General features: G+C 47.2%; 2 protein-coding genes across 3 annotated transcripts in view; both read right to left on the bottom strand.

Annotated features, from left to right (window-relative positions):
• BABAM1 (BRISC and BRCA1 A complex member 1) overlaps positions 1-14,534 on the bottom strand; it is a 58,948-nt gene that overhangs the window by 18,027 nt on the left and 26,387 nt on the right. The gene's annotated exons all lie outside the window — the stretch shown is intronic.
• Positions 1-14,534, bottom strand: part of USHBP1 (USH1 protein network component harmonin binding protein 1) — a 28,664-nt gene that overhangs the window by 3,577 nt on the left and 10,553 nt on the right. For both annotated transcript variants that reach the window (XM_081846117.1, XM_081846118.1), the window contains exons 5-12: positions 12,871-13,122; positions 11,785-11,877; positions 10,320-10,468; positions 7,011-7,151; positions 5,494-5,597; positions 3,586-3,694; positions 1,718-1,982; positions 241-450 (exon numbers count right to left, since the gene is read on the bottom strand). In XM_081846117.1, coding sequence (XP_081702243.1) covers positions 241-450; positions 1,718-1,982; positions 3,586-3,694; positions 5,494-5,597; positions 7,011-7,151; positions 10,320-10,468; positions 11,785-11,877; positions 12,871-13,122 — 1,323 coding nt within the window. The remainder of the gene's footprint in view (positions 1-240; positions 451-1,717; positions 1,983-3,585; positions 3,695-5,493; positions 5,598-7,010; positions 7,152-10,319; positions 10,469-11,784; positions 11,878-12,870; positions 13,123-14,534) is intronic.

Below are 14,534 nucleotides of genomic sequence, written 5' to 3'. Positions count from 1 at the left end.
CGACTCCCAAGCCTCCCCCCCAGCTGTCAAAGCGAAGGGAGGAGGGGGAAAGGCTGCCGCCAAAGAAGCACAGCTTTCCCCCTGACCCCGACGGCTTGTCGCTCTTCGAACTTGCCGCAATGAGAACCCTTGCTGTGACCGTAGCGTATAAAAAGATCTCTCTTACCTTTTGGGGAATCCTTATTTTTGCCCCAAAGGGGAAAAAATAAGCACAATCTACCGTTCAGTTGTGAGACTTACCTCCGAGGAGTCCTCTCCACTGCAGCTGCTGCTGCTGCTTCCTGTCGACGCAGTTTGCTGCCCACGAAGCTCATCGCGCTCCCCTTGCAGGATCCGGGCCATCAGCAGGCAGGCGGCTTCCTGAGCCCGAAAAGTGTACATCTGCAGCGCCAGTCTCTGCTTCTCCTTCTCCGTCAGGTGCAAGCGGGTGTTGAGGACACCCAAGGCCTCCTGAGATCAGAATTAGGAGGTGTCTTGAACTGGCAGGATTAGTGAACTAAACAATTTAACCCCTGTGTTGCAAACAATAGTCAGTAATATCCAAGGCAACACGATGACCAAATACAATGATACGATATCAATACAGTCATAAAAAGGTAAAGGGACCTTTTTATTGGCCGAGGGAGCCGGCGTACAGCTTCCGGGTCATGTGGCCAGCAGGACTAAGCCACTTCTGGAGAACCAGAGCAGCGCACGGAAACGCCGTTTACCTTCCCGCCGGAGTGGTACCTCTTTATCTACTTGCACTTCGTGCTTTTCCAAGTGCTGCTCTGGTTCGCCAGAAGCGGCTTAGTCATGCTTGCCACATGACCCGGAAGCTGTATGCCAGCTCCTTCAGCCAATAAAGCAAGATAAGCGCCGCAACCCCAGAGTCGGCCACGACTGGACCTAATGGTCAGGGGTCCCTTTACTTTTACCCAACTTGTTAAGATACAGTTGTACATTTTATCCACTCCATGTTTACAGTATCTCCAGGCTTTGTTTTGCACATGGCACCTTAGTATGTTTGTTAATATTAACAACAACAACAACAACAACAACAACAACAACATATTTATACCCCGCCCATCTGGCTGGGCTTCCCCAGCCACTCTGGGCAGCTTCCAAAAAAATATTAAAATACTGTAATACATCAAACATTAAAAGCTTGAATGGTTACAAGTCTATCTCTATTCTACTTATTATTCTAGTAAATTTGGTTTTATACTTATAAGCCAGATGCTTGAATTGGCATGCAAAGTGCAAAAGCAGGCATAGGCAAACTCGGCCCTCCAGATGTTTTGGGAGCATCATCCCTTTCTAACAGGACCAGTGGTCAGGGATGATGGGAATTGTAGTCTCAAAACATCTGGAGGGCCAAGTTTGGCTATGTCTGTCCAAAAGGGAGCAGAGTGGAGGGGCTGTGTCTACTCAATTGCGTCTACCCACGCTGATGGATCTTGTCTTGAATGCTCCAGGATCTGCTTCGCTTTGGACTTTGGACGCGTGGCTTGACGCCGGATTGGGGGCTGGACCTACTGACGCCGCCAGGGAGGCCAAGGGTTCAGGACAGGAGGAGAGATTCAGCCCCACCTGCTACGGGGGGGGGGAAAGGCTGAAAAAATTATCAGACTCGGCTGAGACACGATGGGTTAACGGGATAAAAAAACCACAGTAAGGACTAGAAACTTATTGTGGACTATTTTGCACAAGAGAGTCCAAATCTCCCATCGCTCACCCTCGCCTCCTGCAACTCCTGCAGCAAACCTGTCTTCTCCATCCTGGGTTGAGCTGCCTCGGAGGGAAGCGTCTCCCGCAAGGCTTTCTGGACCGCGGCCACCTTGGTGCCGATCCGGGAGATGATTCTGGCTGCGGCAGAATCGGGCCCGGGAGGTGGCCGGCAGGGCGGGAGCTTCAGGGAGGCCTGCTCCTCTCTCAGGCGCCGGATGTGTCCCTGCAACACCTTCCTGTCGCCCTCTTCCGAACGGCGCAGCTCTGAGAGCCTGAATGGGAAAGGGGGGGCAGAATCAGGTTCCCGCGACCTGGCACCCTCTAGATGTTTCAAACTATAACTCTCATCAGCCCCAGACAATTACAGATTGAGCTCAGGACTCTCAGGGCCACAGAAGACAGAATCAGAATTCAAGATGGCTTCCACAGATTGCAGAGCTGCATGCAAGCTAACAAAATGAATTTGGTAGAAATGATATAAAGGATTAAGTAAAAATGAGTTGATGAAATTGACGAAAGAGAGGACGTTAAATTATAATATATTAAATTAAATTACTTAAATGAAAATAAGGTTGGAAGGATTTGCTGAAATAACGATTTGAACTAGAATACAAAATTGGGAGGTGTGAGGAGGTCAAGGAAATAAGTAAAGGAAGAAAGTTATGTAAAGGTTTAATCTGTTCTTTTTCTTTTTTAAGTGAATGTATTTTTATAATTTTTTTTTCTGTTGCTGTTCTATTATTTTTTTGTTTTTTGTATTGTTCTTTTTTCTTTTTGTAACTTTTAAACTCCGAATAAATATTATTTAAAAAACAAAAAACAAACAAAATGAATTTCAGCCAGGACAAATGTCAGGTTCTGCACTTAGAATCATTGAATTGTAGAGTTGGAAGAGACCTTCTAGTGCAGGAATCTCAGCTAAAGCATCCCAGACAGATAATAATAATAATAATAATAATAATAATAATAATAATAATAATATAATTTTTTATTTATACCCCACCCATTTGGCTGGGTTTCCCTAGCCACTCTGGGCGGCTTCCAACAGAACACTAAAATACAATAACCTATTAAACATTAAAAGCTTCCTTAAACAGGGCTGCCTTCAGATGTCTTCAAAAGTTTGGTAGTTATTTATCTCTTTGACATCTGGTGGGAGGGCGTTCCACAGGGCGGGTGCCACTACCGAGAAGGCCCTCTGCCTGGTTCCCTGGTTCCATCCAACCTCTGTTTAAGGGGTTCTCAACCTGTGGGTCCCCAGATGTTTTTGGACTACAACTCCCATCACCCCTAGCTAGCAAGGCCAGAGCTCAGGGATGATGGGAGTTGTAGTCCAACAACACCTGGTTGAGAACCGCTGGAAGGAGAATCTACAGCCTTCCAAGGCAAACAATTCCACCGTCAGACAGCTCTTACTGTCAGAAAGCTATTCCTGATGTTGAGTTGGACTCTCCTTTCTCGCAGCTTGAAGCCATGGGTTCAAGCAGAACATGAGTCAACAGGGTGATGCAGCAGCAAAAATAAAAAGCTAACGCTATTCTAGGCTGCATCCACAGAAGTCTAGCGTCCAAATCAAGGGAAGCCATAGTCTCACTCTGTTCTGCCTCGGTCAAACCACATCTTGAATACTCTGTCCAGTTCTGGGCACCACAATTTAAGAAGGATTTTGACAAGCTGGAAGATGTCGAAGATGATCAAGGGCCTGGAAATTTATGTGGGAAATTTGTTATCTATTTCCCTTACGTACGGAAAGAAGGAGGACCAAGTTTCATCAAATTTAATAAATAATAATGATTTGCCTCACAGCTCATTCTCCCTCCTTGCCATCCCATGCAGATCCTGCAAGGCGGCTTATCTGAGCTCCCTTTTCCTCACCTCTGCTCCAGGCAGCTGAGACCAGGCCCCCCAGAGACGTCCTTTCCGCAACGTCGCAGAGACCGATAGGCTTCGCCCAACACTGCCAATTTCACCTCCGACAACCGCCCTGCGATAGGGAGGAAGGGCGGAAAGAGGGTTAAGCGTTTTACGTCGATGGCTGCCCTACGAACGTCTGTTAGAGAGCCGGGAAGCAGATGTTTCTGGACACAGGAAGCTGCCTTGGCTTGCACAAGTTCCCAGTCCTCATTGTTCTGCCTGGCGGTGTAACCGTCAATCCCTGTCTGCAGGGAGCGCCGGGAACTTTAGCTCTGTGAGGAGGCAGGGTCTTCTAACAACCCTCTGCGCCATTAACTCACTACAGTTCCCAGGACTTGGGGGGGGGGGAGGCATGACAGCTTACAGTGGTATGGTACAGCTTCTGTAAACGTACAATGGACACCTGTACAGGTAAGCTGAGAACATTGGAAACAGGGTGATATATGCGCAGAAACATACCCTCCAACTCTTCTCCAATGAAAATAGGGACATCCCATTCCATAATGATAATTTTACTATTTATACCCCACTCATCTGACTAGGTTGCCCCAGCTACTCTGGGCAGCTTCCAGCATACTGTATTTTTCGCTCTATAAGACGCACCAGACCACAAGACGCACCTAGTTTTTGGAGGAGGAAAACAAGAAAAAAATATTCTGAATCTCAAGCCAGAACAGCAAGAGGGATCGCTGCACAGCAAAAGCAGCAATCCCTCTTGCTGTTCTGGCTTCCGGGATAGCTGCGCAGCCTGCATTCGCTCCATAAGACGCACACACATTTCCCCTTACTTTTTAGGAGGGAAAAAGTGAGTCTTATAGAGCAAAAAATACGGTATATAAAAACATAAGAAAACGTTAAAAATAAATAAATTTAAACTCCCCTATAGAGGATTGCCTTCGGACGGCTCAGTGGTTTGATAACTCCACACCCTCCAACATTTCTCCAATGAAAACAGGAACATTCTAAGGAAAAGTGAGACATTCCGGGATCAAACCAGAAACCGGGATGGCTTCTCTAAATCAAGGATGTCCTTGGAAAATAGGGACCCTTGGAGGGTCTGCAGAAATGGCGATATGAGGGGCTACGAACAAAACCAGAGTGGCTGTTAAAATTGACGGAATATGCCGAATTGGCAAATCTAACCATGAAAATTAGAGGTCCAGAAGAGACCGTTTTTAAGAAGGATTGGGACCCTTTTGTAGAATAAGTTTATTGTAGTATTGTTTTATTTTGTAGAATAAGTTTATTGCACCCGTGTAAAAATGCAAGTAGGATTTGAATGAAGAACAGCAGAAAAAAATATCTGGGGAACAAGCGGAAAGGATAGGACACAGCATAATAATAAGATGCGGCAATATTAGAAAATATGGGGAAACCATGGAGAGGGGAGAGGGGAAGTCAATTGATAAATGAGTATTAATTGGAAAATAGTATTGTGTTTTAAGTTTAAGTTTAAGTTTAAAGGGACGCAGGTGGCGCTGTGGGTCAAACCACAGATCCTAGGGCTTGCCAATCAGAAGGTTGGCGGTTCGAATCCCCGTGATGGGATGAGGTCCCGTTGCTCGGTCCCTGCTCCTGCCAACCTTGCAGTTCGAAAGCACCTCAAATTGCAAGTAGATAACTAGGTACCGCTCCGGCGGGAAGGTAAACAGTGTTTCCATGCGCTGCTCTGGTTTGCCAGAAGCGGCTTAGTCATGCTGGCCACATGACCCGGAAGCTGCACGCCGGCTCCCTCGGCCAGTAAAGCGAGATGAGCGCTGCAACCCCAGAGTTGGTCACGACTGGACCTAATGGTCAGGGGTCCCTTTACCTTTTATTAAGTTTGTAAACTTTTGAAAAAGAACATCAAAAACCTCCACGGTCGCTCACCTGCATGGCACAGGCCTCCCTCCTCTCCTCCTGCCTCTGTTTCTGGGTGCAGTTTTGTTGCTGTCAAGGATAGCAGCACCTCGTAGGCCTCCAAGCAGCGTTCACTGAGAAATCCAGGAAATGCAAAGATCCTTGCATTAATTTGCAAAGCACCCAAGCAATTTGGAAAATTCCAATATTTGGTCTTTTCTTGGTTCTACCTTTCCTGCAAACTGCTTTGGAGGTTTTTGTGGGTCTTCCTTGACCAGCGAGCGGCACTGTCAGGAGCGCTCCAGCAATAAGTTGAAGTTAGCTCTTTATTAGGGGGAACAAGGTCTGCTCAGGAGGTTTTTCTCGGAAAGCCTTGCCCCATGGATCAGTTGCTGAAAGTCCCCACCTCCCCACAGCCATCTAAGCTCCCTGCTTTCTGGGGGTTTCCCCAAGCAATCGGAGACTATGCCTGCGTGAAGCCAACCTCTCCTCCGCCCTTTTCATGTCTCTACTGGTTCTGGGAGACTTGCAGGGAGGGGAGCTTGTTGCAGCAGGAGGGGGAGATATCTGTGACCTTCCTCCTCTTCAACAGTGGCCACCAACTTGCCATTAAAAGAGGAGTGGACAAATTCACAAAGAATAAGGCCTATTAATGGCTTATAGCCACAAACTCCTCCTTCCTTCCTTCAGCTTCCGCCTCTGATTCTGGACTGTACTCTGCCACAGACTCTCCCCGCCTCTTCAGCTTCTGACACCTCGTCTTCCCAATCATCTCCCTCTTGTGGGAATGTTCAGGGATGCAGGAGAGGATATATTGTCTGATTATAGCCTTTCCAACTTTTCTAAACAAGTTCACAATTTTGCAGAGTAACATTCCCCTTTTTAAACTCACAGCGGATGCGTTTGCTCAGGCTCGCTAAAGCCTCTATAATAACTGTTCTGCTATTTCCCCCTTATTCCCTCATAAAAGATAAGACACGACACAGTCTTCTATAAAAGTATAAAAAGTATAAAAAGAGTAACATACACCTGGAAACCATCTCCTAAGGAGACAGTCCCTTTGTCCTCTCTTGGCTGGAGGCCAAGAGAGTATCTTTGGCTAAGCAGATGTTGCTTCTTCAATGCATATAGTCAAAGAGAGAGAGATGGCTGCCCTGCCCTGTGCTTTTGTTGTTACCTGCACAGGTGAGGCCACGCCCACCTCTAGTCACATGCAGAGAAAGTCTGTCCCAGCCCAGAAGGAAACAGGAAGTTTACCTGCTGGCTGGACAAACATTCCTCCCCAGGTGTAAACATGTTCACTCTAGGAATGTTGTACTTGTCCGCTCTTGTGTTTCACACCCCACACCTCTGACCACTCACCATCGACTTGCCACCCCTCCCCGGGCTCTGAGCTTTCTTCCCTTTGGGGTCTCTCAGCCGGTTGCCCCCCATCATTCCCTTGCCTCTAGCCACTCCACAAAAGGTGCACAAATTACACGAAGCAAATAATGATTTCGCAAGCCGTTTTGAAAAGCGCGTGCTCCGTCGCCGACACCCCTGCTCACCTGCACCGGACAGCCAAGCGCAGAGCGGTCTCCTCAGATTCCCGTTGCCCCAGCAGCAAACTGATGCCCTCCATGTCGCCCTTGGACTCCTGCAGAGTCACCGAGAGGAGCTGGTTGAGGCCTTGGAGCTTCTCGGTGAATCTGGATGGGAGGGAAGCAGACGCTCAGCACAATTCTGCTGTCCCCTGTTGTAAACAAAAATTGCTCTTTTCCCTTATGGGGTATCGAAGAGCTCATACAGTGGTGCCCCGCAAGACGAACGCCTCGCAAGATGGAAAACCCGCTAGACGAAAGGGTTTTCCGTTTTGGAGGCGCTTCGCAAAACGAATTTCTCTATGGGCTTGCTTCACAAGACGAAATGTCTTGCGAGTTCCTGCGGGTTTTTCCCCTTTTTCCCCTTTTCCTAAGCCGCCAAGCCGCTTATCAGCTGATCTGCTGATAACCCGCTTATCAGCTGATCCGCTAAAAGCTGCTAAACCGCTAATAGCGCTAATCCGCTAAGCTGTCAATGGGCTTGCTTCGCAAGACGAAAAAAACCGCTATACGAAGAGCCTCACAGAACGGATTAATTTCGTCTTGCGAGGCACCACTGTATAAAGTCCTTACATAGGTTCCCTATTGGTAGGAGAAAATAACAGAGACCAACCAGAGAATATTGAGAAGCAAAGCAGCTAGTAAGCCTGATCTTTATTGATCTGTTGCAACAGGTTGGTCCCCTCACCCGCAGGAGAGGAGGAGGAACCCAGAAAAGTGGTGTGCAAGGCCTTATAAAGACTTTTGAAATTGCCACCCTGTAGATCAAGACCACCCCCAGAAACATCATACATACATCACAGAAAAGGCGGTCTAAAACAGAAATTTGACTGTTTTTTTCTCCTGTCATTGTTTACCTCCTGTCTGGCAGGTTAACTGTTAATGGTCACTTGACTGGATACCCTGGGGAGCCTGACCAGTCTTTTGTAATGATAAATACTTAGTTCCTGAGTCAGGTCACAGGCTCACACCCTATTCATATCTTAAATGTGCCCTTAAGACAGGATTTGTGAGGAAAGAGACAATGGGGAGGTTTCCTGACCCCCCCCCCCCATTCCTTGCAGGGAAAACATTTGGTCAGTTTGGGAATAAAAAATGGTTTCTGGTCGGTCTTCCCGTGCTGATCTATGTACGTGCTTGGTTGGTACACTTATGAACATTTAACCTATATCTAAGACCTCAAAATTCCTATCACACCCCACAGCTCCCGCTAATAGCAAACTCAGGCGCTGAGTGCCAATGGAAATTGAGCCAAATAGGGGCCACTTTGAAAAAGGTGGGGGAATTTTCATCCTTGGAGGGGTGGACGCTTCAGGGTTTCTCAGAAGAAAGCTTGGACTACGGCAATGCCCTCTACATGGGGCTACCTTTGAAGCTGACCCAGAAATTACAACTAATCCAGAATGCGGCAGCTAGACTGGCGACTGGGAGCGGCTGCCGAGACCACGTAACACCAGTCTTGAAAGACCTACATTGGCTCCCAGGACGTTTCCGAGCACAATTCAAAGTGTTGTTATTGACTTTAAAGCCCTAAACGGCCTCAAAGGCCCAGTATACCTGAAAGAGCGTCTCCACCCCCATCGTTCTGCCCGGACACGGAGGTCCAGCTCCAAGGGCCTTCCAGTGGTTCCCTCACTGCAAGAAACCAAGTTACAGGGAACCAGGCAGAGGGCCTTCTTGGTGGTGGCGCCCGCCCTGTGGAACGCCCTTCCAGCAGAGAACACAAAGAGAACAACAGTTACCAGACTTTTCTGAAGGCAGCCCTGTTCAGGGAAGCTTTTAATGTTTGATGGATTGCTGTATTTTATTATTTTGTTGGAAGCCGCCCAGAGTGGCTGGGGAAGCCCAGCCAGATGGTCAAGGTATAAATAATATATTATTATTATTATTATTATCATTATTATTATTATTATTATTAAGAAAAAGCAATCTGAGTCAAAACAAAAGGGGACAAGTCCTTCTTGCTGTCAAAGGGACTGAGCATGCTCTGCGGCCAACTCTGTAGTTCATTGTTGAGATTCCTGCATTGCATGGCGTTGGACTAGATGACCCTTGTTTTTCCCTCCAGCTCTACAAGCCTGAGATCCGGGGAAAGCAGTGTCTGCTCAGGGTGCTTCCACCAGTTTGATCTCACCTCTGAGCCCCAGGAGGCTGAACTTGTGGCTTGTGAGGGAATAAGGGAAAAGTTGGCTCATTTTGTGGTGGATGTGGTAAAGGACTTTGGGGACATTACCGTATTTTCCGCCCTATAGGACGCACTTTTCCCCCTCCAAAAATGAAGGGGAAATCTGGGTGCGTCCTATGGGGCGAATGCAGGCTTTCGCTGAAGCTTGGAGAGCGAGAGGGGTCGGTGCGCACCGACCCCTCTCGCTCTCCACACTTCAGGAAGACATCCGCAGCCTAGGCAGCCCTGCAGGAGGTCCCACAGGGATGTCTAGGCTGCGGATAGCAGCTTGCTTCCTGGAGCGCTGGGCGCCCTGAAAGCAGAGCTCCCGGCGCTTCGGGAACACATCCGCAGCATAGGCAGCCCTGCAGGAGTTCCCCGCAGGGCTCCCCACGCTGCGGATAGCAGCCTGCTGCCGGGTGGGCGGGGCGCCCTGAAGCAGAGTGCCCCTCGTGCCAGGCAGACATTGGCCAGCCCCACAAGCTCGGGGGACAGCAGGGAGGTGCAGCGCCGCCATCCCACTGTACCTCGATCTGGTTCGGTTTCCCTGACCTGCTTTTGGGGGGGAAATAAAGGGAAAAAATTTTCCTCTATTTCCCCCCCAAAAAACTAGGTGCGTCCTATGGGACGGAGCGGCCTATGGGACGAAAAATATGGTATTTATAATGAGATTTATTTATTTTTTAAAGGTATTTAAGGTAACTCTCCCCAAAAGACCAGAAGGCTTTTTAGTAGGGACAACTTATACAGGTGCCCACAATAGAAACAGGTAAATTGATTTCTTTAATGCGAATATTATATGCACAAAAATGATGTGAAGAGACGGTACCAAATATTGCATCAGCTGAAGCTGACACAAAACGTAGAACTTGAAGCATGGGAAGTCCCAATAAAAATGTATAATTTGGCAGAATATTTGGACTACATGATATGTATTTGTATAATTTGGAATATTTAAAGTGATTTGATTGGATTGTTAAAATGGAAAATTTAATTAAAATTATTTTAAAAAAACAACAATGTAGAACTGGCAAGTTTGACTCCCCAAATTTTTTTTCTAAATAAAATGATTAAAAAAAGAAAGGGAGAGAGAATAGTCGGGGCACGCTTACCCACGCAGCTCCTGCCTTTGATCTTCCATGCCTTTCGCAGGGGTCTCCTCAGGAGGTGGGCCTTGCCCGGGGTGCAGGCAGCAGGCAGGGTGGGCACTGGGGGCGCCTCGGAAACAGCAGGCAAAGTTTTGGGCTGCCACGAGTGGGTCCTAGAGGGCAAAGCAAGACAACTTGAGGCAGAGTCCTCTTTGTGATATATATTCAAAAAGAAAGAGTAAATATGTACAGCGGGAAGGGAAGGGAGGCTCTAGAATCTGTTTGCTCTTTTTTTAAAAAAAAAATAATTATTGAGTTTTCCATATTTAATTACAGAAGGTAAAGGTAAAGGGACCCCTGACCATTAGGTCCAGTCGTGGCCGACTCTGGGGTTGCGGTGCTCATCTTGCTTCCGGGTCATGTGGCCAGCATGACTAAGCCGCTTCTGGCACACCAGAGCAGCGCACGGAAACACCGTTTACCTTCCCGCCACAGTGGTATCTATTTGTCTACTTGCACTGGCGTGCTTTCAAACTGTTAGGTTCTGCCCGGACACTGAGGTCCAGTGCTGAGGGCCTTCTGGTGGTTCCCTCGCTGCAAGAAGCCAAGTTACAGGGAACCAGGCAGAGGGCCTTCTTGGTGGTGGCGCCCACCCTGTGGAATGCCCTCCCACCAGATGTCAAAGAGAAAAACAACTACCAGATTTTTAGAAGACATCTGAAGGCAGCCCTGTTTAGGGAAGCTTTTAATGTTTGATGCATTACAGTATTTTAATATTTTGTTGGAAGCCGCCCAGAATGGCTGGGGAAGCCCAGCCAGATGGGCAGGGTATAAATATTATTATTGTTGTTGTTGTTGTTGTTGTTGTTGTTGTTGTTGTTGTTATTATTATTATTATTATTATTATTATTATTACATGGCCAGCAGGACTAAACCGCTTCTGGCGCAATGGGACACCATGACTGAAACCAGAGCGCATGGAAACACCGTTTACCTTCCTGCCACAGTGGTACCTATTGATCTACTTGCACTTTGACGTGCTTTCGAACTGCTAGGTTGGCAGGAGCTGGGACAGAGCAACGGGAGCACACCCCGTCACGGGGATTTGAACCACCGACCTTCCAATCAGCAAGCCCAAGAGGCTCAGAGGTTTTGACCACAGCGCCACCTGAGTCCCAGCAATGGTGCAGAGTCTAGAGAGGAAGGTTCCCTTTTAAGCTGCCCGAATTGGTGATCATCAGTACAGTCATACCACGGGCTACAGACAATTTGGACTGTACGATTTTGGGTTGCGCACTGCGCTGAACCTGGAAGTACCGGAACGGATTACTTCCGGGTTTTGGCGCTTGTGCATGTGCCGAAGCGCCTAATCATGACCTGCGCATGCGCAGATGTGGCACTGCAGGTTGCAAATGTGCTTCCCGCATGGATCACGTTCGCAACCTGTGCATCCACTGTATATGCCATTCCTGGATGCCAAAAAACTCACCTGGAATCCCAAGGACTCTTTCTCCCTGACCGGGCTGGTGGCTCCGTAGGGAAGTGCTTCCATCTCGGAGAGGGCTCCTTGGAGATCTCTGACCTGGAGGGAAACACGGGACAAACACTCACCATGCGCATCGCTGCGCTACCTGAGTCGCCCCAACACCTCGCATTGTTCTGCGGCATTGCAAGGAATTTGAAGAAGCTAAAGAGGCAGGGAGGTGGTTAACTTGATGGTACGGTTTTTGTGAGAACTTTAAAAAAACAGAATGGAATACAAGGGGTTTTGGGAAATGATACATAATGAGATGAAGGAAATGTTAAGATTGGTAACCCCAAAAAACCTGAAGCTTTTCTCCAAGGTGTAATAGGGATGGATGTCCCAAAAACGATGACTAAATTATTTGCCTATGTAGCAACAGCAGCCAGAATCCTATATGCGCAGAAATGAAAAGAAGGAGGAATACTGGGCAGGGTATAAATAATAAATTATTATTATTATTATCATTATCATTATTATTATTATTATTAATTTCAGCCCAGGAAGAATGGCTCTTAAAATTGACAGACTGTGTGAGAGTAGGAGATCAATGTGATGAACTCTTTATTGAAGGGGGGGCAGCGGATGGGAAAGGATAAAAATAATTGTAATAGAGGAAATATATAATAGGTAAAAGCATGCTATATAATGGAGTAGGAAAAGTGTGGGAATAAAAACATCATGGGAGTTATTATTATTATTATTATTATTAATAATAATAATAATAATAATACTCCCATCTGGCTGGCTTTCCCCAGTTACTCTGGGCAGCTTCCAGCACATATGAAAACATAATAAAACATCAAACATTAAAAATTTCCCTATACGGGGCTGCCTTCAGGTGTCTTCTAAAAGTTGTGTAATTCTTTATCTCCTGGACATCTGAATGGGAGGGAGCTCCACAGATTTTAACAGATTAACTTCAAAGGTGGGAAGTCAAAACGTCAAAGGAAATAGGTAGTAAAGTCAAAATTAACTTGTTATATAAAAATACAACAGAATTCTCAAAGGGATGTGGGAATGCAGAGGAACGAACTCAAAGCTGGAGCGCACCTTCCTCTGTAGTTTATCCCTCTCCTCCTGGTAAGCACAGAGGGCAGCTTTCGATCTGTCGAGTTCGCGGTCCCTGCCTTCCAGCTCTTCACGGAGCACAGCATTCCTCTCTTCGTACAAGGCAATTTCTCTCTCGTAGATGCTCAGCCCATCTGCCAGGAACCCTGCTCCAGACATCTGGGCTTCCGGGTCTGGCTGTGGCCAGGGATCTTTCTCACTTCCTTGGAATCTCCTCAGGTTTTCTTCCAGGCCCTGGGAAATTAGAATGCATAATAATAATAATAATAATAATAATAATAATAATATTTATTTGTACCCCGCCCATCTGGCTGGGTTTCCCCAGCCACTCTGGGTGGCTTCCAACAAAGATTAAAAATACATCAAAATTAAAACTTCCCTGAACAGGGCTGCCTTCAGATGTAAATGTCAGGTAGTTGTTCTTCTCTTTGACATCTGATGGGAGGGTGCCACCACCGAGAAAGCCCTCTGCCTGGTTCCCTGTAGCTTTGCTTCTTGCAGTGAGGGAACTGCCAGAAGGCCCTTGGCACTGGATCTCAGTGTCCAGGCAGAACGATGGGGGTGGAGACGCTCCTTCAGGTATACTGGACCGAAGCCGTTTAGGGCTTTAATGGTCAGCACCAACACTTTGAATTGTGCTCGGAAACATAGAATACAGCATAGAACTGTAGAGCTAGAAGGGACCCCTGAGGGTCATCTATTCCAACCCCCTGCAATGCAGGAATCTCAGCTAAAGCATCCCTGACAGTTGGCCCTCCAACCTCTGCTTAAAAACCTCTAAGGAACGAGAACCCACCGCCTCCTTTCCACGGTAGAAAAGCTCTTACTGTCAGAAAGTTCTTCCATGTGTTTGGTCGGAATCTCCTTTCTTTGTCACTTGAAGACATGGGTTCGAGTCCTACCCTCCGGAGCAGGAGAAAACTAGCTTGTTCCCTCCTAAATTTGGCAGCCCTTGAGATATTTGAAGATGGCTCACCTATCTCCTCTCAGTCTCCTCTTTTCCAGGCTAAACATCCCCAATTCCCTCAACCGTTCCTCATCAGGCTTGGTTTCCAGACGGAGGAGGAGGAGGAGGAGGAGGAGGAGGAGGAGGAGAAGAAGAAGAAGACGAAGAAGAAGAAGAAGAAGAAGAAGAAGAAGAAGAAGAAGAAGAAGAAGAAGAAGAAGAAGTTGTTTTGAAGTTTTAGGTATACCCCGCCCTCCCCAGCCAAGACCGGGCCCAGAGCGGATAACACCAGGTATATAGACAATTGATTAAAATACAACTTAAAAACAAGATTAAAATACAACATTAAAATGCAGCCTCATTTCAGTAGAAACTCAAATCAAATTTTTTGGGGGGATGAAAACGTCAAATCTTCACCAAGGCCAACTATCCAGACTGGGAAGTCCCCAAATAGGAGTTCCATCACAGAAGGAAAAAGGAAAGAGGGGGAGTGGATCAAGTTGACTCCAAGCCAAAGACCAGGCAGAACAACTCTGTCTTACAGGCCCTGCGGAAAGAAATCAGATCCTGCAGGGCCCTGGTCTCATGAGATAAAGCGTTCCACCAGGCCGGGGCCAATGTTGAAAAGGCCCTGGCTCTGGTTGAAGCCAATCTGACTTCCTTAGGGCCCGGGACCTCTAGGGTCTTGCTATTTATGGAC

This window comes from Podarcis erhardii (genome assembly GCF_964252035.2).
Source record: "Podarcis erhardii genome assembly, chromosome: 18".
In the NCBI taxonomy this organism is placed as follows: domain Eukaryota; kingdom Metazoa; phylum Chordata; class Lepidosauria; order Squamata; family Lacertidae; genus Podarcis; species Podarcis erhardii.
The sequence above is the reverse complement of the archived record's forward strand: the minus strand, read 5'-3'. Positions and strand labels throughout refer to the sequence as shown.